This window comes from Pongo pygmaeus, chromosome 5 (assembly GCF_028885625.2).
Source record: "Pongo pygmaeus isolate AG05252 chromosome 5, NHGRI_mPonPyg2-v2.0_pri, whole genome shotgun sequence".
Classification (NCBI taxonomy): domain Eukaryota; kingdom Metazoa; phylum Chordata; class Mammalia; order Primates; family Hominidae; genus Pongo; species Pongo pygmaeus.
Window position 1 is genome coordinate 159,796,648 of NC_072378.2, and position 24,803 is coordinate 159,821,450.

A 24,803-nucleotide genomic window follows, 5' to 3' on the forward strand; every position below is an offset into this window, starting at 1 on the left:
GCATTTGGGCAAAGACTTGCAGCCGGAGGGGCCCTGGAACTGTCAGGGGAGAGGAGGCTGCAGGATGGGGAGCTGAGAGGGAGCAAGGGACTTCCTCTACAAGTCACCAAGGAGCTGTGGGAGTGGGGGAGGGCATTTGTGCTGCATCCATTACACACTTGAGGTCGGGATGTGGGCAAATGTGGCGGCACTGACTGGGGGTTCCTGGGGTCGCTGGGCTGATGATGTTGGGGCCATTCTGGGAATTTCATTTCCCCTCTTTTTTTTTTTTTGTGACAGGGTCTTGCCTGTCACCCAGGCTGGAGTGCAGTGGCATAATCTCAGCTCACTGCAACCTCCCCCTCTCGGGTTTAAGCGATTCTCCTGCCTCACTCTCCCAAGTAGTTATGACTACAGGCACCTGCCACCATGCCCAGCTAATTTCAGTATTTTTAGTAGGGGCGGGGTTTCACCATGTTGGCCAGGCTGGCCTCGAACTCTTGACCTCAAATGATCAACCCACCTTGGCCTCTCAAAATGCTGGGGATTGCAGGTGTGAGCCACCTCACCCGGCCATTTCCCCTCTTTATTCAAAAATCAGGGGCACAGAAAGAGGTCATCTTGACACCATTGCATATTCGTCAAATCTCTATGAGGAAGAGACAGCTTGCTGGGTGGCTGTGGCCTGTTCAGCTCTGCACCCGCACCTCCTCATCTGCAGTTATTGAGAGCCAGGCTTTGGTGCCCACAAGCCTGGGTGTGCCTGTTTCCTTGTCTGTGAAGTGAAGACAACAACAGTAGCTTCTGCGCGGGGCTTTGTTAAGACTCAATGAAGAAGTGCGCGTGAGAAACTTAGCACAGGGGAGAGCTGTCACTTTTTCTTAATGATAACCTTGGGCCAAGTTTAGTTTCAAGAGTGCAGCAAATCAAGAAATCTGGGCATTAAAAAAAAATCTCAGAACTTTAAGAAATACATTGAAGGCATATACAAATTTCAGTTGTGGGAAATTATTCGTTTCTTGGTGGTTCTTGAGAAATGATGGGACACTGCTTTCCACATTTAGTTACTTGCATGCGTCCCTGGACTGTGAGGTTGAATGGCCATTTTTGTTTGTTTGATACTTCTGATGAGATTCAGTCGTCAATAGCACCGAGTAATGAACAGATCTGAAGTGACTCCTCCATATAGAAGCTTAGTTTGATGTTCTGTGCATTCAAGTGTTACAAACTATTCCCTCCCTTTTACAAAACACACATTTTAAAATTTTCTGGTAGAATAAGAGGTGAGTGCCGAGTGCCTCCATGTAAATAATTTACTCATTTATGGCTAGAGTATCACCCGCTTTCTCTCTGGAGAGAGCAGGCTGTCAAATATTGTCCTCTTCCCTTGAAACCTCTGATTCTTCTACAGCAGCTCACTCTCCATAAACAGTCCCTCTGTGTGAGAATTTTGAACACAAGTCTTCTTTCATGTTTAGCACAACATGCTTGTAAAGACAAAAGAGCTATTTCCTGCTGCCATCTGAACACGTGCAGTGCCTGAAGGAGAGTGTGTGCTCTCAGCTCCCCTTAGGATCTTAGTGTCACGTCTGTTAACTTACTTAGGTCCTACCTGATATTATAACTATTGTCACTAGAAATAGGCCAGATTGCCTCATTTTTATTCTTGAAATGATTAAAGCTGCAACAGAAGCCTTGGTCAGAGAGTCTGGAGTAAGGCATTAGCAATTTTGGATTCAGGATAGACTGTAAGTTATTAAGTGTGTGACCTGGGCAAGTCACTCAATTGTTAGGGCTTTATGTTCTTATTTGTAAGATAAGAAGGTCAGATAAAAAATAAAAAAGGTTTTACCTGGGTCTCAGACTTTATGATTCCATAGTAATCGAGAGGACAAGTTTTGTTCCATCATTGCATTTTTTTCTCCAAATACAATGACCCCTGGTATACACTGGATTGGCTCCAGCATTCCCTGAGTATACCCAAATCCATGCAGACTCAAGACCCTGCAGAATCCACATACAGTAAAGGCTGGCCCTCTCTGTGCATGGGTTTGGCACCTCTGGAATACAATCTTATCTGCATCTGGTTGAAAAGAATCCACGGATAACGTGGATCTGCACAGTTCAAACCTGTGTTGTTCAAGGACCAACTGTTCAATTTTCAAATTCAGGCTAAGTTGCATGCTAGTGGGACCCTCGGAGGGTGCGGGCAAGAACTGACTGAAAGAACCATCCAGAAATAAGGGGTACATTTAAAGTCTTCCATTTGCTGTTAGCAAATCTTCAGAGACTCTGTTTTGAGGATTTTAGTTCTGAAGGGCACAGCATTCCACAGGGAAAGAAAGACCTGGGCTACTCATGTTGCACATTGGCTATTCTTTTCTTTTCTTTCTTTCTGGTGACAGATTAAAAACAGAGTAACCTCCTCTTCTAAATTTTGGAAGTAGAAAGAAATTGGGGGAATTATGTGGGTAAACGTGTTATTCTTTTCTTTTTTAAACATTTATCTCTTTTTGATGATTTTGTTTTTGTTTATCTCTTTTTGATGCTGATGAGGTAGAAACCTATTTTTCAGGAATTACTGGTAAAAATCAGTTCCCTATTTTCTAACATAATAGTGTTCTTTTTGAGTTTAATTCCTGCAGTTCTTGGGCTCGCCCTTCATGGTCCTCAAGAAGTGGGAATGCCCCCAGAAAGAGGAAATGGAAAAAGGGGAAGGGGAGGAGGAATTCAGAACCCCCCCCTCCAGCCCCAGGGGATGTGTGTTCCTGAGAAATGGAAGTCAGAATCTCATCCCTCACTCCCTGGTCCACAGCCTCGGAATCCGTGTATGTGGTCTCCCTGCAGTCCATGAACTCTCAGGGCCGGAGCCAACCAGTCTACAGGGCTGCCCTAACAAAGCGAAAGATTTCAGGTATGTTTCTCAGGATGCATTTGATCAAACCATAGTCTGGTATGAATGCTATGTTGTTTCCAAATGATGCTGGCTGAATGATGAGTTACATGAATTTTATTGAGGCTAAAAGAAATAACAGGGCAAACGTGGTCACATTTTGGGTGTAAGCGTGCTGCTTTTATACGCAAAGGCTAGAGTGCTTTTGTGATGGAATACATTTCACTGTTTATTTTGAGCCACTTCACTGTGCAGTAGATTTGCTGAGATAGGAGCAGCCAAGCGTTCGTTCCAGTAAAGGTGCAGTGTGACCCAAGCCTAAATTGCCCTGGGTGATGCACTGAACGACGTGAGAGAGAAGGAAGAGCAGGCGGGAGGTGGTGCATGCAAGATAAGTACACACATGTTATTTCAGCTATATTTGCATTAAAATGGCATTGAGAATCCTCAGAAAAAGCATCATAGTGGTTTGCTGAGAGCCTGATCATTGTCCACATGGTTACATTTCCCACGTCCCTTCACAGGCATTTTCTATATTCCTGATACATTAACAAATGACAGGTACCTTTTCTGGACCACATATCTTAATTTAAAGAGGCAATCTACGACATAATTATTTTCATGAGTTCACAACATAAAATGAAAGTTATACTGTTTTACATTGTATGAAGTTCCACAAATACAATGTTTCACTCTTATTATTGATGAATTGCTGCCATAGGATAAGTCCCTATATCACTTTTCTAGCAGGCTAAATATTTTCACCTTCGCCTGCTGGTGGTAAAATCCACATCCTTTTGAAACACGTTCCCTGAAAAGTGAGAAGAAAAAATGAAACAAAAAACTAAAACAAACAAAAAACCCAAGAGATTACAGAGTAATATTGAAGACATCTTGTGAGTCTTTTGAACTAAGACTATAAGCTTTGTGACTGTGATATGTTCTATTGGTAACAAAGATAAATCTCTGTAAGAAATTGGCAAACTGACTTCTAGTTCATATCTGAACATGTTTTAATCTGTCTTGGACTCACACCTTCTAAAATGTGAGGACATCAAACCCAATGTGAATCTTGTGGTTGTTTGAACCAGAATTTTCATTTCATGCCATGATCATCAAGGAAATGTGAGTTGAGCTTTCCTTCTCCTAAACTTTTGCTTCTCATGAAAATGTTATTATTTTCCAGAAACTTACAGTGTATATTGAGAAAGCACTGAGTTACTTGGACCATCTTTCACCCAGGCAAAGCATCCCCTTTGTACTGTTTTATATGTCGATTGGGTTGGGCAGCTTTTAAAGTGAAATACTCATTTTTTGTTTTTTTTTTTTTGAGACGGAGTTTTTGCTCTGTCGCCCAGGCTGGAGTGCAATGGCACAATTTCGGCTCACTGCAAACTCCGCCTCCCGGATTCACGCCATTCTCCTGCCTCAGCCTCCTGAGTAGCTGGGACTACAGGCGCCTGCCACCATGCCCGGCTAATTTTTTGTATTTTTTAGTAGAGACGGGGTTTCACTGTGTTAGGCAGGATGGTCTTGATCTCCTGACCTCGTGATCCGCCCGCCTCGGCCTCCCAAAGTGCTGGGATTACAGGCGTGAGCCACCGCACCTGGCCAAAATGCTCATTTCTTAGCCTGTGTTTAAGAAATGCAAGATGGAGATTTTTGTTTTTCTACACTGACCAATCAAATAATTGTTTACCTTTCTATCAATTTCATTTTGTCTACCTTACACACAAGCAATCTAAAACTTATGCAGGGTGAATAATAGCCTGTCAAGGACTGAGGAACTCAGAGCAGAACCTGTTGTGAGAGAAAGCCTTTCTCTGGGTCTCATTGTCATTTCAGAAGAGGACGAATTGGATGTACCTGACGACATCAGCGTCCGGGTTATGTCATCTCAGTCTGTGCTTGTGTCCTGGGTGGATCCTGTTCTGGAAAAACAGAAGAAAGTTGTTGCATCGAGGTACTTTTGCTTATTTATTTGTCGTTATATATGAGAGATGGGGTTTTTCTGGCCCTGAAAAGACATGTATTTAAAGATTTTATTTTCTGACTTCCATGAATGCTCGTCTCTTTTGTAGCTGAATAGCTGAATGGTAAATATTCTATAACAATCTAGTTAATCCCAAGTGTGCTCACACATTTCCCACAAATCAGATGTTAGCAGGGCCTCGTGTGTAGTGCACACAGCAGGAACTCACATCTCACTTGCTCAGTGATTTATCTTGTGTCTGGAAATTTCCTAGATTCCATTTCTTTCTTTGCCTCTGTTTGTGTTTTGCTTTCTCTCATTGATGTTCTGTTCATGCACAGGGTCAACTTTGGGAGGAGTCTCACCGTTCCTCCTGTGATCCAGGAAGAGTCACTGTAGGATGGACTTTATGTAGAGTGGTGGACAATGTCTAATGCCTCACACTTAGTAGTTCCTCATTAGACTTTGCTGAACACTGACTTGCTTCATGTCTGGCTCATTTATACATAACAAAATGCACCTTATCTTCTCTTAAACCGTGATGTTATGCTATTCTGCCTTTTATATTCATTTGCAACAGCAATAAAAGGCAAACCAATCATAAGGTCATAAGGTTAAAATATTTTTATGTTAAAAGGCCACTAGTGAACATCATTTCTAGTTAGTGGTAGGTTAATATAGCCATGAAAATTGTAGTTCTGTGACTGAATACATTAAGTAACCAAGAGAAAGCCACAGATGTGGTGGCCTGGTTATTATATATTAATTTTTCAACCTCTCTGCAACCAGGAAAAGGGAATATAGTTTAAAATGAATGGGATACGATGACATTATATATATATATACACACATATAAATGATTATTCATATTAGATATATAGTTTCCTTCACTGTCTGCTAGTAAAAAAGATAGCTGCTTTTTTTTGAAAGACCTCAGAATATTCATAGCGATTCTCTCCCTAGCCATATGGTCTTCTTCAACATGAAGTGTTCCTTTTACCATTGGACTTTGATTTCCAACATCTTGCTGAAACCAGAGAAGGCTTGAGTTTTCTTAGCAGAACTGTTGTGTTAATTGGTGTGCTGTGTCTTCAACTGAAATCTTCTCTTGACATATTCAGTATAACAAATAGCACATTTTTAATGTATCAAATGCTTTCTACTGCAAAGAGATCACAAAGACAATTTCTTTGAAAGGGAATCTAATAAATGGCGTTTGCAGCTCTTAGAGTGTTGAGAGTGTCCGCTGTCAGGGGTTGCTGAACTGTCCATATTTGGTCATACTGTATTTCTTCCCTGATAACCATGCACCACAGTTCCTTTTATAGGCACCTCTGTCCTGCTCTGTTTATTTCACATTTTCGCTCCTTTTCACAGTAGTAAGTCTACTCAAAACCACGTGTTCCCGTTCCTCCTGAACCTATGGAAAACATGCCTGATTTGGGATGAAATGAGTATTTTTTGTCTTTCTTTTCTGGAGAGCTGAGATAACCTTGGGCCAGGTCCCTACTGGTGCCTTGAGTAGACACAAATACAGACACACACACACACACACACACTCTAACACACACACACACACTCTAACACACACACAAACACATATCCCTGATAAAGTAGTTGCCTCATAAATGCTGTCTCCCTTCTCTCTCTTCCCTTTGTAATCTCTGCTTGCTCTTTTGAACAGTAAGATTTTTTTGGTCTTGAAAAGACACTAAGCTCTGTATTTTTCTCCTACTTTCTTTGCTTGGAACTTTGAGCCAATAACGTAGTCAAAAGTTTAGATTTTTCTCCTCTTTGATTTTCTTACTTACCTCCCAAAGTCATCACTTATGAGGAAGGAAAAACAGCAAGGCATCTAGTGTTGAGTTGCAGAGAATTTGGATAGATCATTGTGTTGTGTTTTCTTATAGACAGTACACCGTGCGCTATCGAGAGAAGGGGGAATTGGCCAGGTGGGATTATAAGCAGATCGCTAACAGGCGTGTGCTGATTGAGAACCTGATTCCAGACACCGTGTATGAATTTGCAGTCCGTATTTCACAGGGTGAAAGAGATGGCAAATGGAGTACATCAGTCTTCCAAAGAACACCAGAATCTGGTCTGTATTTGAAATGGCCTTTGAATTTTCAGTTTGGGAATTACACCCAAAATAAGATTTAAAGACAATGTAAAATGCCAATAGTGACAAAGGCCAGCATGGGCATTTTTGAAAGCCATGTTAACCCTAAATTATGGTAGAGTTTCTATGCATACATGCAAAGAAGTTAAGGAACTGTTTTTTGGGTCCGTGTTTTACCGTCTGTTGGCCTTTTCCACTAGCATGTTGTTCATGTTGTTCTGACATGTGGAGCCCATTAAATCCCAGTGTGTAGCATGCGTCAGTCACCATTGTATGCGCGAATGCCCCCGGTGATGGATGGCTCTTGCATGTAGGAGAGCCTTTGCTTTCCTGAGGCTGAGGTTGCATTTGATTCTGGGAAAAATTTTGGTCTGTATCCAAGGCTACCATTCTTTTCTCTTAAACTATGTCTTTCAAAGTTTTATTAAGAAGAAGTTGGAACTGGATCTTAATCTTCTTTGTATATTTCAATATTTGGCAATGAAAGAAATTCTGAATTACTAAGACCATTTCCCTAGATATGTCTAAACTCACTAAATGAACTGGTTGTAGTGACATAAATCACTATATTACACAAAGAACCAGTGTGGAATTTTCTCTCAGGTATAATAAAAATTAACACAGTAGCTCTTCAATTAAAAAAAATGTCTCTAATAGCACTAGAGACCAAGTGCTATTTACATCTAGAATGTCCATTAAGGCATTTAAAAATGTTTCTTTCCTTGTCATTTTGTAGCCCCTACCACAGCTCCTGAAAACTTGAATGTCTGGCCAGTCAATGGCAAACCTACAGTTGTCGCTGCATCTTGGGATGCGCTACCAGAGACTGAGGGGAAAGTGAAAGGTGGGAATCTCACTCCCTAAACTGTAAGATGCATTCATTCTGATGAACATGGCCTCTGCTTATGGCTTTGTTGACTGAAAAAGAAATAGGGAAGCAACATATGTCTAAGAGGTGCTCACCCAAGGGACGAGGATATTTCATGCAAGATTTTCATTGGCCAAGATCCAAGCAGTCACGAAAGTGACTGTTCTTTTCATCCTCCTGTGAAGGCTTTTTGCTGTTGCTGTTGGGAAGGATGTTTTTCATTGCATGGGTGTGACAACATAACCTTTTCACATCTGAACAACACCCTAGCTTCCATGCTATTGGTCTTTTCATTGTGCTAGGAAGATCACGAAAGCAGGTGTCAGCAGGAATCCTGCAGAGCCATCAGTATCTTTCATGGGACCACAAATACATTTAATGGGTTTGAAAAAACTCAAGTAATAATTGCTGGAAAATGGATTTATTCCCTATTTGTCACCATTTATTTATGTGTTTATTGATGTCAAGGAAAACATAACACCAAAATAGCAAAAAAAAAAAAAAACTAGATATTTTAAAGAATAAAAATAGAGTAAAACATTCACAACTGGTTAAATTTTAAAATAGTCTGTTGAGAATACTAAATAAACACAAAAATCTTTTATTTTTAATGTAAAAGCATTTAAGAACCTTTCAGAATCTGTTTGGATACATTTTAAAGAGCCATACTGAAGTTTTTCCTGGCACTGCCTATGCAAATGTACTCTAAGGGTAGGAAGGAATGGAGGTTTCATTCAAGAAAGAAATAATTTTTATTGTTATTAGATTTGAGGGGCAACTTTAAGTCTAATATGTCCAGAAACTATAAAATGTTTGTATAAGCTTAAAGAAATCCAGAAAATTACTACTAGTCTCCTTTGAGAATTTCTTAATTGAAAAAACTGAATGGTTCTCTTTTATATTCGTCCAAAAGTTATGTTTGCTGACATGTAGGATGTCTTTTCTTGGAATAATAGAAGTTAAGGAAGGTCGATGTGGAACTGTATTTTCTATACTTAATGCTTTTTCACTTTTTTTTTTTTTAAGAATAGATTGTACTATTCTTCTTTCTCTTTTTTTTTTGCCATTGGAATAAATCCACAACAAGAGAAAAATATTAATTTGGTCCCTTTAAATCAGGGGTGTCCAATCTTTTGGCTTCCCTGGGCCACACTGGAAGAAGAATTGTCTTGGGCCACGCATAAAATACACTAACACTAATGACAGCTGATGAGCTTTAAAAAAAAGGTCCATGCATAAGTCTCATAATATTTTAAGAAAGTTTATGAATCTGTGTTGGGCTGCATTCAAAGCTGTCCTGGGCTGCTTGCAGCCTGTGGGCCACGGGTTGAACAAGCTTGCTTTAAATCATTCTTTTTACCACGATTTGAACTTTAACTCCCTCTGTATTAAGTATTGTTGTGCTGCCGAGAAGACCTCTGAAAATTGAATAAAGACTTTTTTTTTGCTAACTACTTTTTGTTAGTTAAAAAATGAGAAGGTAATTATTGCACCTCTAGTGACTTTATTCCCATGCTACCTATGTACTCTTCTCTCTCCCTCATCTTAGTTGATATTTACAGTTCCTTGGCGAAAGAAGTTCCATGGTAGTCAATTAAATATTGCAGAAATAATAACAGCTACTGAGTTTTTATGTCCAAAAGAACTCGCATATCTTAAGCCTGCTTAGGTCGTTTTTGTAAGGGTGTAGTGGTGAGATTAAAATTAATAATTACATCGGGGCATTTTCTATGTACAAGAAAGATAAAACGTAATAGAAGAATATACTTTGACAAGGCTAAATTTATTTTCCAGATGGATTTAATTTATTTTAAAATTTGAATCACAAATTTTTATAGACAATGGTTCTCTTAATTCTTACTTTTGACCACCACAAATGACAAGTTTGTTGATTTTCAATGAGAAATGAATGCTGTGTTTTTTCCAGACAAATGCTGCAAAAGCATTTTTGGTTGAAAAAAAATTTTTTTTTAAATGAATGTACTTTTTAAAAATTGGAGCTAAGGGAAAAGAAAAGATCATCCATGCTCCTGATAATTCTTGACTTTTCTGTGATTCAAGTTATTTTTCTTTGCTCCTACTCATTTCTTTTACTTTTTTCTTTTCTTTTCTTTTCTTTTTTTTTTTTTTTTGAGACATAGCCTCACTTCATCACCCAGGCTGGAGTGCAGTGTGCAATCTTGGCTCACTGCAATCTCTGCCTCCAGGGTCCGAGTGATTCTCCTGCCTCAGCCTCTTGAGTAGCTGGGACCACAGGCATACACCACCATCACTGGCTAATTTTTGTATCTTTAATAGAGACGGCAGTTTCACCCTGCTGGCCAGGGTGGTCTCAAACTTCTGACCTCAAGTCATCTGCCCGCCTTAGCCTCCCAAAGTGCTGGGATTACAGGCGTGAGCAACCATGCCCAGCCCCTGCTCACATTAATTTGATGTTTTGTAAATCTTGGGTTCATTGAGAGGAAATAGGCATGACAGTTTTTAGTTGAAGGTGAAAATTATTTTTTAAAATATTATTCCCTTATGTTATAACATTTCCAAGTGAGCATAGACATATTTTAGTTCCTTGAACTGAATTTGCTATGGTTTTCCAAATTCAGGGCTATTATATGACTCTAGTGCGAGCCAATTAAAGATGAAAACATTAGCTATCACATAAATCTATTACTTAGCAACTTTTCTTCACAGCTCTAAAATACTGTGAAATATCTTTATCAGGATATACTAAGAACTTTTATAATTCCTACAAAAATGAAGTTATATTTCAAATATGGAATTTTTCTGGCTAAATGTGCTAATAAAAATAACCCAGGTTAATAAAGTAAAACTCTTGAAGATATCAGATGCTATTCAGGATCCATTCCTAGCAGTTGTCACTTCTTTTTCCTTAGTTTATTCTATCACAACATATCAATCATAGCAAATTAGTAAATAAATACAATTTTAGAAACCCAATGGTGTGTAAATTTGGGGTGAATTGTATGAAGACTGGCCTCCTGGCTTTCATATGTTTAATTTGCTTAAAATAGCGAAGTGTCAGCTAATTAAATACATAGCCATGTCTGGTTGCCTGAATGAATGTGAGTTCACCTTCTGCTGTGTCTTCATGCTCCAGCTGGTGACTTGGCGTGCATTGCTAGCGTATTAATTTTAGTAATGCACGTTCTAATTCGTCCTGCCCATACAGTCTGTCTGCTGGACACAGGACTGTTTTCAGTTTCCTCCTTCCAACCATCTGCCAAATCATTTCAGAATACATTCTTTCATACGCCCCGGCTCTCAAACCATTTGGAGCAAAGTCCCTCACCTATCCTGGAGACACTACTTCTGCCTTGGTGGATGGTCTGCAGCCTGGGGAACGCTATCTTTTCAAAATCCGGGCCGCAAACAGAAGAGGCCTAGGACCTCACTCCAAAGCCTTCATTGTCGCTATGCCAACAAGTAAGCATTATGTGTCTGTGGCTGTCTTCTCTCTCTCTTCATTCCTGCTGTTTGTTTTGTGTTCCTTTGGATCATGCTCTTGGGTTTGGAAATGCTCAGCAGATGATTTTTCCAGGCTAAGTTGCATATTGATTTTTAAAATATTTTTGTGTTTCCTTTAGAAATTAGTCTTCTCAAAGATGAAAATGTTATTGATTATTAATAACATTATTATTTCAGTATTATTAATGTATTAATTATATGATTAATCTGACATCATTATTTAATTTTAGGCTTGTGGTAACAGGGAAAGAACATTTTTACAAATGGTAATGTGACATTTTTCATTGTCAGCTCTCTTCAATTTCTATGTAGCTTTAAAAATGTTTAGTTGCAAAAGCAGAAAGGACAGGAAATGGGTGAGGGTTAAAAAAATTACCCGCTGGGTACAATATTCACTGGCTGGGAGATGGGTTCACCAGAAGCCCGATTCACCATGATGCAATGTATTCATGTGACAAACCTGTACGTGCAACCCCTGAATCTAAAATTTAAAAAAAAGTAAAATTTAAAAATAAGATGAAAGTAAAATTTTTGGTTTGTATTCCATTATTTAGTAATGCAGCTGTACGCAGAAGGATTTCAGTTGTCTAGCTTACCTGATCAATATCCAAACCAAACAAGTTAATAAAGATCCACAACTGGAAGGGAGTGTTTTTGGACTGTGTTTTCTTTTCTACTTCCTCACATTTATACTGGATATTGGCAGCTTTTCCTTCATTATGTGCTACGAAGACCCATGGTAGACTGCAATATTAGACAATTTTGTCACGGAAAAATCTGTGAAATGGATGACATTTGCCCCTCCAGCACTCTCACTGCAATATAGGTTCCTCTCCCCTATAGAATCTCTTCCCTCAGTCAGTCTGCTCTGAAGACAGAGTGATTACGGTACATTTAATATAATGTTTGCCTCTCCCAGGAGTTTTTTTTATTTTAAGCCTTATTTTAGAATTATAAATGTGTCCACTATTAATGGAATTTTAAACAAGAAGGAGGAAGCAGGTAAGGACATGCTATGAGAAGAGGGAAATTTTTGTAATGCCTTAAAAATTAGAAATTGGTTGCTCATCACACATTCCCCATCACTTTGAGTATAGATTATTCAGCAATTTGCACCAGGTGTATTCATGTTTCTTGTCTATTAAGGGCAGCTATAATGCATTTGTAATTCACTGACAATTAGTTTTATTAAGAAACTCCTATGAAGATTTTGCATTTATAAAATAAATGAGTTACTTCAAAGTACTCATTTCAGAATTTCTTCAAATAATAAGATGTGGCATAACCTGGTTCAATAGATAGAGATTCAATTCACTTATATTTTCTAGGACTATATTTGTTACTTAAAGCAAAATATAAGTTTTAAAAAGAATGCTATCATTGAGAAAACACGTTTCCAGTGTTCTAAGGAATTAGAAGTTAGCCATTATGACTACTGATTTGAAATGCCTGCATATGCTGTTTTTAATACTGTGTCTCACCTCCGCTTTTGCTTTTGAGTTTCTTCTTTGACAGGCAATTCTTTAAAATCTGTTGCAGCCAGTAAGGCGGATGTTCAGCAGAACACGGAGGACAATGGGAAACCCGAAAAACCTGAGCCTTCCTCACCTTCTCCCAGAGCTCCAGCTTCCTCCCAACACCCCTCTGTGCCTGCTTCTCCCCAAGGGAGAAATGCCAAGGACCTTCTTCTTGACTTGAAGAACAAAATATTGGCTAATGGTGGGGCGCCCCGAAAACCCCAGCTTCGCGCCAAGAAGGCAGAGGAGCTGGATCTTCAGTCGACAGAAGTCACCGGGGAAGAGGAGCTGGGTTCCCGGGAGGACTTGCCCATGTCACCCTCAGACACCCAAGACCAGAAACGGACCCTGAGGCCGCCAAGTAGACACGGCCACCCGGTGGTTGCTCCCGGCAGGACTGCGGTGAGGGCCCGGGTGCCAGCGCTGCCCCGAAGGGAAGGCGTAGATAAGCCTGGCTTTTCCCTGGCTACGCAGCCCCGCCCAGGGGCGCCCCCCTCGGCTTCGGCCTCTCCTGCTCACCACGCGTCCACCCAGGGCACCTCTCACCGTCCTTCCCTGCCTGCCAGCTTGAATGACAACGACTTGGTGGACTCAGACGAAGATGAGCGCGCTGCGGGCTCCCTCCACCCCAAGGGCGCCTTCGCCCAGCCCCGGCCAGCCCTGTCCCCCAGCCGCCAGTCCCCGTCCAGCGTTCTCCGCGACAGAAGCTCCGTGCACCCCGGCGCAAAGCCAGCCTCGCCGGCGCGGAGGACCCCCCATTCAGGGGCCGCGGAGGAAGATTCCAGTGCCTCAGCCCCACCCTCAAGACTTTCTCCACCCCATGGGGGATCATCTCGGCTGCTGCCCACCCAGCCACACCTGGGCCCTCCACTCTCCAGGGGCGGGAAGGATGGTGAGGATGCCCCAGCCACCAACTCCAATGCGCCATCACGGTCCACCATGTCCTCCGTCTCTTCTCGTCTCTCGTCCAGGACCCAGATCTCTGAGGGAGCGGAGGCTTCTGATGGTGAAAGCGACAGTGACGGCGATAGGGAAGACGGCGGAAGGCAGGCGGAGGCCACCGCCCAGACGCTGCGGGCCCGGCCTGCCTCTGGACTCTTCCATTTGCTCAGACACAAGCCCTTTGCTGCCAACGGGAGGTCTCCAGGCAGGTTCAGCACTGGGCGGGGACCTCGGCTGCAGCCTTCCAGCTCCCCACAGTCCACTGTGCACTACCGAGCCCACCCCAGGGTTCCCTCTCACTCCGATTCCCACCCTAGGCTTAGCTCAGGTATCCATGGAGACGAGGAGGATGAGAAGCCGCTTCCTGCCACCGTTGTCAATGACCACGTGCCTTCCTCCTCCAGGCAGCCCATCTCCCGGGGCTGGGAGGCCTTAAGGAGAAGCCCGCAGAGAGGGGCCAGCCTGCATCAGAAGGAACCCATCCCAGAGAACCCCAAATCCACAGGGGCAGATGCACATCCTCAGGGCAAATACTCCTCCCTGGCCTCCAAGGCTCAGGACGTTCAACAGAGCACAGACGTGGACACGGAGGGTCATTCTCCCAAAGCACAGCCGGGATCCACAGACCGCCACGCGTCCCCTGCGCGTCCTCCCGCAGCACGGTCACAGCACCATCCCAGTGTTCCCAGAAGGATGACACCCGGCCGGGCCCCAGAACAGCAGCCCCCTCCTCCCGTCGCCACGTCCCAGCACCAGCCGGGACCCCAGAGCAGAGACGCGGGGCGGTCACCTTCCCAGCCCAGGCTCTCACTGACCCAGGCCGGGCGACCCCGCCCCACGTCGCAGGGCCGCTCCCACTCCTCCTCGGACCCTTACACGGCGAGCTCCAGAGGGATGCTCCCCACGGCCCTCCAGAACCAGGACGAGGATGCCCAGGGCAGCTACGACGACGACAGCACAGAAGTCGAGGCCCAGGATGTGCGGGCCCCCGCGCAAGCCGCGCGCGCCAAGGAGGCAGCTGCGTCCCTTCCCAAGCACCAGCAGGTGGAGTCTCCCACAGGCGCAGGGGCAGGTGGCGACCACAGGTCCCAGCGCGGACATGCGGGCTCCCCCGCCAGGCCCAGCCGACCCGGCGGCCCCCAGTCCCGCGCCCGGGTCCCCAGCAGGGCAGCGCCCGGGAAGTCGGAGCCTCCTTCCAAGCGGCCCCTGTCCTCCAAGTCCCAGCAGTCGGTCTCAGCAGAGGACGAGGAGGAGGAGGACGTGGGGTTTTTTAAAGGCGGGAAAGAAGACCTTCTGTCTTCCTCTGTGCCAAAGTGGCCCTCTTCCTCCACTCCCAGGGGCGGCAAAGACGCCGATGGGAGCCTCGCCAAGGACGAGAGGGAGCCCGCCATCGCGCTTGCCCCTCGCGGAGGGAGCCTGGCTCCTGTGAAGCGACCTCTCTCACCACCTCCAGGCACCTCCCCCAGGGCCTCCCACCTCCCTTCCCGACCGCCGCCTCGCAGCGCTGCCACCGTGAGCCCCGTCGCGGGCACCCACCCCTGGCCGCAGTACACCACGCGCGCCCCGCTTGGCCACTCCTCCACTACCCCGATGCTGTCCTTGCGCCAGAGGATGATGCATGCCAGATTCCGTAACCCTCTCTCCCGACAGCCTGCCAGACCCTCTTACAGACAAGGTAGTTTATTTTTTCAAATGGTCTTTCTTTAAGGTGTTCAGTGGTGTTCATGGCAATGCCTAAGAAGTTTTTATTCTATTTTATTGAGCACCTACTATGCCCAAACTCCGTGTTAAGAGCTTTGCACATGTGACATAATTTCATTCTCTGAACGGTCCCTAGGGTTTGCATTGTTATCCCTGTTTTCCAGATGCAGAAGCTGGGGCTCAGGATCTGAGGGGCTTGTCCTAAGGCAGACAGCTCAGAGCTGCCATTCCAATCCCAAATGGCCTAATTTCACAGCCATTACTAACCCACATTGCCTCTAATTCCACAGTCATTTCACTGTCCTACATTGCCTCTTTGAATTCCTTGGCATACACTCTTAACCTGTGAAAATATGTCACAACCATGATGCCCAACTCAGGTTCTTCTTAGTTGTTCATGTGCCGCCATGTGTTTAAAGGATCCATGGTAGCTGGTTAGATACATATGTAGGCTTATCTTGTTCTTGTCCTTATCTTGTTCTCATCTTCTGCATGCAAAACTCTCAACCAAACAAACTGTGAGACAAACTCAAGTATCTTGGGTATGAATTGCTCAGACAGTGCAATTAGTGAATGTTGTCTAAAACCTCCAGAAAATGCATGTTAAAGATCATTGTCGCAAAGAGGAGTTACAGACAGATGCGTGCTTTGTATTTCTATAACAGAGGGGTGAACGAAGTCAGCTATGAACTTGGAGTTTATGTCCAGGGCAGGGTCTGAGGTATTTACCATAAATTTGCATTCAGTTAAATGGTGCTTTAAACTCTCCTTGTGTGTAATTGGGGCTTTATAGAACATTCTTGAATGAATGTATTTTTTTTTTTTTTTTTTGCAGATCTGTAAAATGCATTGTTATTTTAGCCCAATGTAAAGACATAGAACAATGCCCCATATCAAACTCAGTTTTCCACTAAGATTGACTGTTTTAATCAAACCTAGCACCCTGATAGTAGATGTAAAACTCAACGTTCCCTTGTACATAGCAGGAACTCAATAAATATTTAATAAATAAATGAAGGAATGAGAGAAATAAGTGTCTGACCTGCAAGTAGCAGTCAGAAAGCCCAAGCACTTTGCCAAGTGGTCAATGCTGGACCAGAGCAGACTGGAGCTGATGAGAAACATCTCCATGTGAGGCAGAGACAGACAGAAACAACAAATGTAAGGGTGCTGCTGCATCTTCTTACTGTCTGAGCAAATACTTCTGAAGCAGCCCCACAGCGTGCAGCAAGCTTTCAGACAGCATTGTGCATTTGCACTCGGCAATTGGTGATTGGGACCCGAGTCAGCGGGGAATAGCTGTGTTTATTTTAACATCCCTAGAAAAGTGGGACAGCATCTAGTACATTTTAGACATAATTTTCTCTACCCTTCCAACCCTTCCTTCCTCCAACTTCCACGTGGCTAAAATAAAGCTACAGCTACTAAGATCTGAAGTTTTCTCTGGCAAATTTACTTATGCCACACACTCTCATTCCCACAGTATTGTCAGAAAGCTGTGACTTTACTGTATTCTTAATTACATTCATATCTGTTATGGAGAAGTCATAATTTGAGACTATCATTATCTAATATATTTGAGCTATTGGTTTAAAATTCTGTTTAGAGCTTCTATTTGAAATGATGTGTTACTACTTATAGTTTGGTATGAAGCCAACTTCCCGGGCATGTTGAATTTACCAGGCTCTGTTATTTTTATTTTTGGTACTGTGTAGGTTATAATGGCAGACCAAATGTAGAAGGGACAGTCCTTCCTGGTAGTAATGGAAAACCGAATGGACAGAGAATAATCAACGGCCCTCAAGGAACAAAGTGGGTAGGGTAAATTTCTTTACACATCCCGGTTGTTTTCATGCTGTTGAGAAGAGAAAAATGGTGGACATTGTGTAATGATAAATGAAATGGTCTTTGTTCTTCTTCTCTAGTTTTAACTACTCATATGTACTTGTATAGAGTTTCTTTTAATACTCGGAAAAATCTTTGGTTCTCCTGGTAACTAGCTTGTTTTCTTCTCATAGCTAAGATAAGGCATGGGCCTTTGTTTTTCATTTGCCTTGACTGGTTAGGAAGGTCAAACGAATGGATGGCCCAACCATAGCAATTATAGACCCAATGGATGGCTGTTCAAAGGAACTTATATTTTCCCTGTCCTGGTAGCTTCATTTTATTTTTAGGTTTTGTTTATTGTTTGATTAAACATTACACATATTTTCTGTAAGTCATCTCAAATCCTTTCTCAAAGGACACAGGGTAAAAATAAACAAACAAAAAACCCTGAATGATACTGGAAATTTTTATTAGATCATCTTTTGAATCTTCCAACAAGTGTTGGACTAAAATTATATATTAGTATTTCACGTATGTCCAAACAGCTTTAATTGCTTGGGGTTAAGATAAATGTTTAGGAGGTTTTGGTGGGTTGAGGGTAATAGAACACTTTACAATGTTCAGGAATTTAAAGTACTTTTTCTAAGAATAAAAAAATTATTTATACTGTAATTCCCAATCAAAACTTCCCATTTATAATGATAAGGTTTAGGGAAACGTACTGAAAGACTATGACATTTTCAGTCATAGGTGATCTAAAGATGCATGTTATCATTTCTTGAAGAGAAATTTATAGTAGGAAGAATGCACATTAAAGCAAAATGCTATTGCAAACAATTTTGAATGGAAACAGCATGGGGTAGATTTCAAAATAGAGTTTATATAAATTTTATTTTAATGCCAAAACAATACCCACCAAAGTGGCTTGCTTGCAGGGCTTCCTCCAGTACCCTGAGTGTCTAAAGCAGTGGTTCTCAAAGTTAAGCCAGCTCAGGATCACTGAGGATTTTGTCAAATACAAGTCTCGGGTAGGGCTGGGTGATTTGAGTATCTGACAAGTTCCTGTGTGATGCTGAGGCTTCAGGTCCAGGACCATGCTTTGAGAACCACCAGCAAAGAGCATGAGCTTGTTCCTTAATAGGGATAATTATAGCTTTCTTCAAGTTTTACAGTTCCTTAGAATGTGACATTTTTTGCATGCACACTATATTAGGCAACGTGATTACAAATTATATTGTTTTTGTTATAGCAACTTTGATTTTTAGCGTTAACAGCAAAATGGAAAGATTTTATGTCTTTAATATGCCAGCAATTCACATTCATTGCAAAAAGTTAAAACAATTCATATTGAAATATATGAAACAGAAAATAAACATTCTTCACCCAAACTACTTCTCAAAGTTAACCACTGTTAACCATTTGCGGTATAACCTTCCATAATTTTTTTCTCTTCAATTTTAAGCTTATATATGCAAAAGGATATATTTTTATTTTTGCAAAATAATCAGCCCTGTAATCTGAGTTCACATATATGTAGAATGTATGTAGAATGTCTGCATAACATTCTACCATATGGATGGGCCACAAATTATTTAATCTCTCCCCTCAACTGAGAGACACATTGTTTCCTTCTTTCCAGCATTAGACACAATGTACTTAATGGTAAAAATATTTTGAACATCTTTTGTGATTTGAGAAACTTAAAACAATTTACATGTTATATGGGTAAGCAATTATAATATGAAAGATGACTGTTTTGTACTTTTTTTTTTTTTTGAGACGGAGTCTCGCTCTGTTGCCCAGGCTGGAGTGCAGCGGCGTGATCTCGGCTCACTGCAAGCTCTGCCTCCTGGGTTCACGCCATTCTCCTGCCTCAGCCTCCCGAGTAGCTGGTACTACAAGTGCCTGCCACCGCGCCTGGCTGTTTTTTTGTATTTTTAGTAGAGACGGGGTTTCACCGTGGTCTCAATCTCCTGATCTCGTGTTCTGCCTGCCTTGGCCTCCCAAAGTGCTGGGATTACAGGCGTAAGCCACCGCGCTCAGCCTGTACTTTATTTTTTAAGACTTTATGAATGATATTGACAAAAAGAATGTCTTCTACTCACATTATGGTTTCCTTCTGTGGAAGCTTCAGGGGTATGTACATATATAGTTGGACTAATGTGACCATTTCAAAGTGTCCAATATATTCTTTAATCTATGTCATGGATTTAGGTTGTGGACCTTGATCGTGGGTTAGTATTGAATGCAGAAGGAAGGTACCTCCAGGATTCACATGGAAATCCTCTTCGGATTAAACTAGGAGGAGATGGTCGAACCATTGTGGGTAAGGGAGAATGGTTTTTAAAGAATAAAAGCCTACTGAATTAGCAGTAGGATTACAGCTTCTATCTTCCTTCTCCCCCTCATTTATAATGATTGGTCTTGGTTTAGTTACTTTTACCCATGTGAGAAGAAGAGCCTCAAAAGAGGCAGAACTTGGTGTTTCCCCCAGAGAGTGTTAGTTCTCTTCCTGCAGGCTGCACCCTCTAGGAAATGTGGCCCTTTACTTTGTTCTTAAATTGGCCCTTTCAGAGGAGGGGTCCACAAACTACAACCTGTAGGTTGTAGCCCACTACCTATTTTTGTAAGACCCATGAGCTCAGAATAGTTTTTACAGTTTTAAATGATTGCCAGAAAAAAGAATATTTTGTGGCGTGATAATTATATGAAATGCACATTTCAGTGTCCATATGCAAAGTTTTATTGGAACACAATACACTCACTTAATTATGCATTGTCTAACTCATTTTTTATGTGTTGTTTATGTATTGTCTATCTTCCTTTTTGCACTCTAAAAGCTGATTGAGTAGTTGCAATAGAGACCATCTGGCCTATGAGGCTTGACGTATTTGCTTCCTGGCCCTTTACAGAAGAATATTTCCACCTTTAATCCAAAGTAACACTTTTCTCCCTTAGGCATAGGAATGAGGTAAAGGAAAGTATTTCTTCCTTTGCCAGACACAAGAGTTATCTGAGGATCGTGGAGCATACTGATGCAATATTCATTTATCCCTTTGCCTTTTACTGATTAAAACACGATAATACGTAAGCTTTGAGAAGACACTTGTTGCTTGCTTTTTATTTTCTCTGGATTGATTCACCGTGTTGCATAGCTATTGGTTGATTTTGTTTCAGATCTGGAAGGGACCCCCGTGGTGAGTCCTGACGGCCTCCCACTCTTTGGGCAGGGGCGACATGGCACACCTCTGGCCAGTGCCCAAGATAAACCAATTTTGAGTCTTGGAGGAAAGCCGCTGGTGGGCTTGGAGGTCATAAAAACAACCACCCATCCCCCTACCACTACAACCCCGCGGCCCACCACCGCCACCACCCGCCGCACGACCACCACCCGCCGCACGACCACCAGGCGTCCAACAACCACAATCCGAACCACTACGCGAACAACGACCACCACCACCCCCAATCCCACCACTCCCATCCCCACCTGTCCCTCTGGGACCTTGGAACGGCACGACGATGATGGCAACCTGATAATGAGCTCCAATGGGATCCCAGAGTGCTACGCTGAGGAAGGTAACTGGCTTTGTTCTAATGCTAACCACTTACCAGGCACACTAACATGCCGCAGCTCAGAGCAGGGTGGCAGAGCCTGCAGGGGAGGGATGAGCACCGTGCGCAGCAAAGCAGCAACCCGATGCATTTTTGGTCCCAGCAGGTTTGTTTGACAGTACCATGCCACAGCTAAGGTTGGAAGACTTAGCAAATAAAAATATTGCATGGGACATATTTATATGAAAAAATTATTTCCTGTTCACTTAAAGTCAGATTTAACTGGGCATCTTGTGTTTACCTGGCAATGCTTATCACAACCCAAGTCAAGAATTTAGTTGAAACTTGTGACATTATTTGTTTGGACTAGCATTTCCCAAAGTGTGTTCCAATGGACATTGTAGATTAGTGGTTGTAATATATATGTATATACTTAAAGGGTTCTGTGATTATCTATGTGATTTAAACAACGTTGGATAAATTTCTTACTGTTGTAACACTTAGATCACTGAATAGTCTTGTTGAGAATCTCCAAGAAAAGGAATGTTTTCCCAGCATGTTCGGCAGCTGAGCACTTTTTTGATCAGCTCTCCTTTGGAGAATGCCAATCCTCACGTAGCTGGGATTCCTGTGGGAGTGTGGGCTTTCCACTGGGTAAGAATGCGCCATTTTCCCTTCTCTGCCGATCTGCACCATCCTGCCGCCCCTGATGTAAGTCTGTCTTCCTTCTGAAAATGGCTTGTTCTCCCTGAAGAGCAGGAGCTAGGACACCTTTATTCAGGTCATCGTGGAGCCCGTATATCAATATATCTCCATCCTTTCTGCTCAGTCCCCTGCTCAAGCTGCTTTGGAAGAAGTCATTCTAGATTTGTATCAGGCATGGAGGAGATAGATTCATCTTCTTTCCGTCAGTTTGAAATGAATTGCAATGTCAATTATAAAGCTTAAGTCTTTTTAAACCAAGGCAGAGTGAAGATGTTTCCTTTCAGGAATCAATCTGGAATTCTTATGCAACGTTATTGACCATGATAAGCCCAATCAGTTTGAACATGAATACTGTATCCAAAATGGGAATTCTGTTGGAAGTTAGTCTTTCTGTGAAAAAGTTATAAATAAACAGGAAAACTTGACACATCTAAAAAATTCACACCAAAAAAACATGGAAACACATACAGAGGGAGAGGAACAATGGGAAGAAAATTTCTACTCTGTCCATTGACCCAGTGAGTATAAATTTGAATTTACCTTTGAATTTCTAGTATTGACATCTGACTTCTGCATGCATTAATGTGTTTAATTTTAAAGGCTGAAATATAATTAAAACATAATTAATAATTGGTTGCAAACAAAAATTGACTATATTGGATTTGATTTTAATTACGGTTGCTATTATTTCACATTTTATTTTGTCTGCTTTTATTAGGCCTCCTAACATGTTCTCTTCATTTACTTTATATTTTTGGACTTTTATTTGGCATGAAAGTCAATATTTTTCCTCTTATTTTCTTTGCAAATCATGACATATATATGTTCACTCCTGTCTAGTCTCCTGATTCCCTAGTCCAAGCTAAAGAATAATTTTCCTCTGGACAGCATTTGAAAATAAGTACAAATCAATACAAAGTCTTAGGGAAAAGTTAAATGTGGGGACAGTAACGTATCATTCTCATATCACATTTTAGTGCACTATAATTTGTTAGTTTAAAAAGACTTCCATATGGCCTTTCTTATTTCTACTGTTTCACTAACAACTTCATTAAACATTTTCTTCTTTATTAACTGTAATCATAGTTATTTTTATCTTTTAATCTTTTTAAACCACTTTCTTGATGTATGCATAGAAAAAGTTCTGCATATTTAATCCATACACGTCGATGAGTTTGGAATAATAATACACTCACAAAATCATCATCCTGCTAAGGCCACAGACACATCCATCACCTCCCAAAGTTCCCTCCCACTCCCACTCCTTTGTTGTTAGTATTCCTCTTTTTCCTTTCTTTATAGTAAGAGCGCTCACCATGAAAGTGGTCTTTTTTTGTGATAAGAAATTAAATTTTTACTATTACAAAGATACATGCACATGTATGTTCATTGCAGCACTAGTCACAATAGCAAAGAGATAGAATCAACCGAAATGCCCATCAACGATAGACCAGATAAAGAAAATGTGGTCCATATACACCATGGAATACTATGCAGCCATAAAAAGGAATGAGATTACCTGCTTTGCAGGGACATGGATGGAGCTGGAAGCCATTATCCTCACCAAATTAACACAGGAACAGAAAACTAAACACCGCATGTTCTCACTTATAAGTGGGAGCTGAACAATGAGAACACATGGACACAGGGAGGGGAACAACATACATTGGGGCATGTCAGAGGGTCAGGTAGGGGAGGAGAGAGCATTGAGAAAAATAGCTAATGCATGCAGGGCTTAATACTTAGGTGATGGGATGATCTGTCCAGCAAACCACCATGGCACATGTTTACCTGTGTAACAAACCTGCACATCCTGCACCTGTACCCCAGAACTTAAAAATAAAAATTAAAAAAAGAAATTAAATTTTAAAAATGTATTAATACTAGCTCTGTTGAGATAAAATTCATATACCACAAAGTTCATTCTTCTAAAGTTGGTGGATGTTAATATATTTACAGTTGTGCAATGATCACCACTATTAGATTCCATAATATTTTCATCACCCCAGGAGAAACTCCGTACTCATTAGCAGTCAGCCCTCATTCCTCCTTCCTCCCAACCCATGGAAACCACTAACGTACTTTCTCTCTCTATGGATTTACCTATTTGGGACATTTTGTATAAATGGAATCATGTCATATGTGGCTTTTTGGGTCTGGCTTCTTTCACTTAGCATAATTGTTTTCAAGATTCATTCACATTATAGAATACATCAGTACTTCATTTTTTTTTATTCCATTGTATGGATATACAGCATTTTTTCCATTCATTAGTCAGTGGTCATTTGGGTTATTTCCACTTTTTGGTTATTGTGAATAATGCTGCCTTGAACATTTGTTTTGTTTGTTTGGTTTTGTTCTGCTCGATCTGACTTCTCTATTGGATAATAAACTCCTTGCAGTTGAGACAATGTCTTCTGCTTCATCTGTAATTTCTTGTGGTACCTAAGTATGTACCTTTGGATATCCAAGCAAGACCTTAAGGTATAGGCATTTTCCATGTCCTAAAAGCCGGTGCTGTTTTTTTTTTTCAGGTTCTGTATCTACAGCAAATCTGATAATAGATGGTGTATATGGAATGTGATGAACCAGATGAACATCTTCAAGAATTTGTAGCATGATCTTGTTAAAGGTTGCAGAAAAACATCAGTCATTATGGAAAACAGATCTTCCCCACCACAGCTGGGTCTCCAGATAGAAAATACTGAGAAATTCAAAAATTCATCTGAGCTAGACCAACTGTACAATGTGCAAATATCCCTGAGTTTCAAATGGCTGTCATTTACCTTCTGTCTCTAAACTTCTACTGAGAATAATTTTTAAAAATATTTTTTAATATCTCTGGAGCAAAGGCCTTACTTCTTTGGTGACATTTTTCACTTATTTTTTTTGTGGCTACTTGATAAACTACTGAAGAGAATAAACGACACGACTATGGTTGATGGCTGGCAACTATGTTTATGTGAAGAGGCTGAAGCTTTTCACATTGGTGCTGAGTTGACTTGTAAAATATCCAGTTTTGTATAGTTCTGAATGGTTTAAGATGACATTCAGGTGGGCCAAAGTAAGGTGGTCAGCTTTTTTTTTAATTGTAAATATATTTCATTACATCTGGAAGTTATTTTTACTTGGAGCCAGGATGGTTCTATTTTAGAAAAATTATGCCTATGTTTATTTGGTCTTAGGAAAAAGAACACCAAAATCACTCAGTAGATTGTTTACTTAATGCCAGAGGACTTAACTGT

The 24,803-nt window shown here is 41.5% G+C and overlaps 1 protein-coding gene across 5 annotated transcripts in view; it reads left to right on the forward strand.

The window, feature by feature from the left end:
- The window catches only part of FNDC1 (fibronectin type III domain containing 1), a 100,138-nt gene that overhangs the window by 49,444 nt on the left and 25,891 nt on the right, over positions 1-24,803 (forward strand). For 3 of the 5 annotated variants that reach the window (XM_063666794.1, XM_063666795.1, XM_063666797.1), the window contains 9 exons: positions 2,795-2,893; positions 4,718-4,835; positions 6,755-6,942; positions 7,700-7,807; positions 11,084-11,272; positions 12,815-15,448; positions 17,190-17,290; positions 19,516-19,627; positions 20,479-20,877. In XM_063666794.1, coding sequence (XP_063522864.1) covers positions 2,795-2,893; positions 4,718-4,835; positions 6,755-6,942; positions 7,700-7,807; positions 11,084-11,272; positions 12,815-15,448; positions 17,190-17,290; positions 19,516-19,627; positions 20,479-20,877 — 3,948 coding nt within the window. The remainder of the gene's footprint in view (positions 1-2,794; positions 2,894-4,717; positions 4,836-6,754; positions 6,943-7,699; positions 7,808-11,083; positions 11,273-12,814; positions 15,449-17,189; positions 17,291-19,515; positions 19,628-20,478; positions 20,878-24,803) is intronic. The other 2 variants (XM_054493146.2, XM_063666796.1) reach the window with 1 other exon arrangement.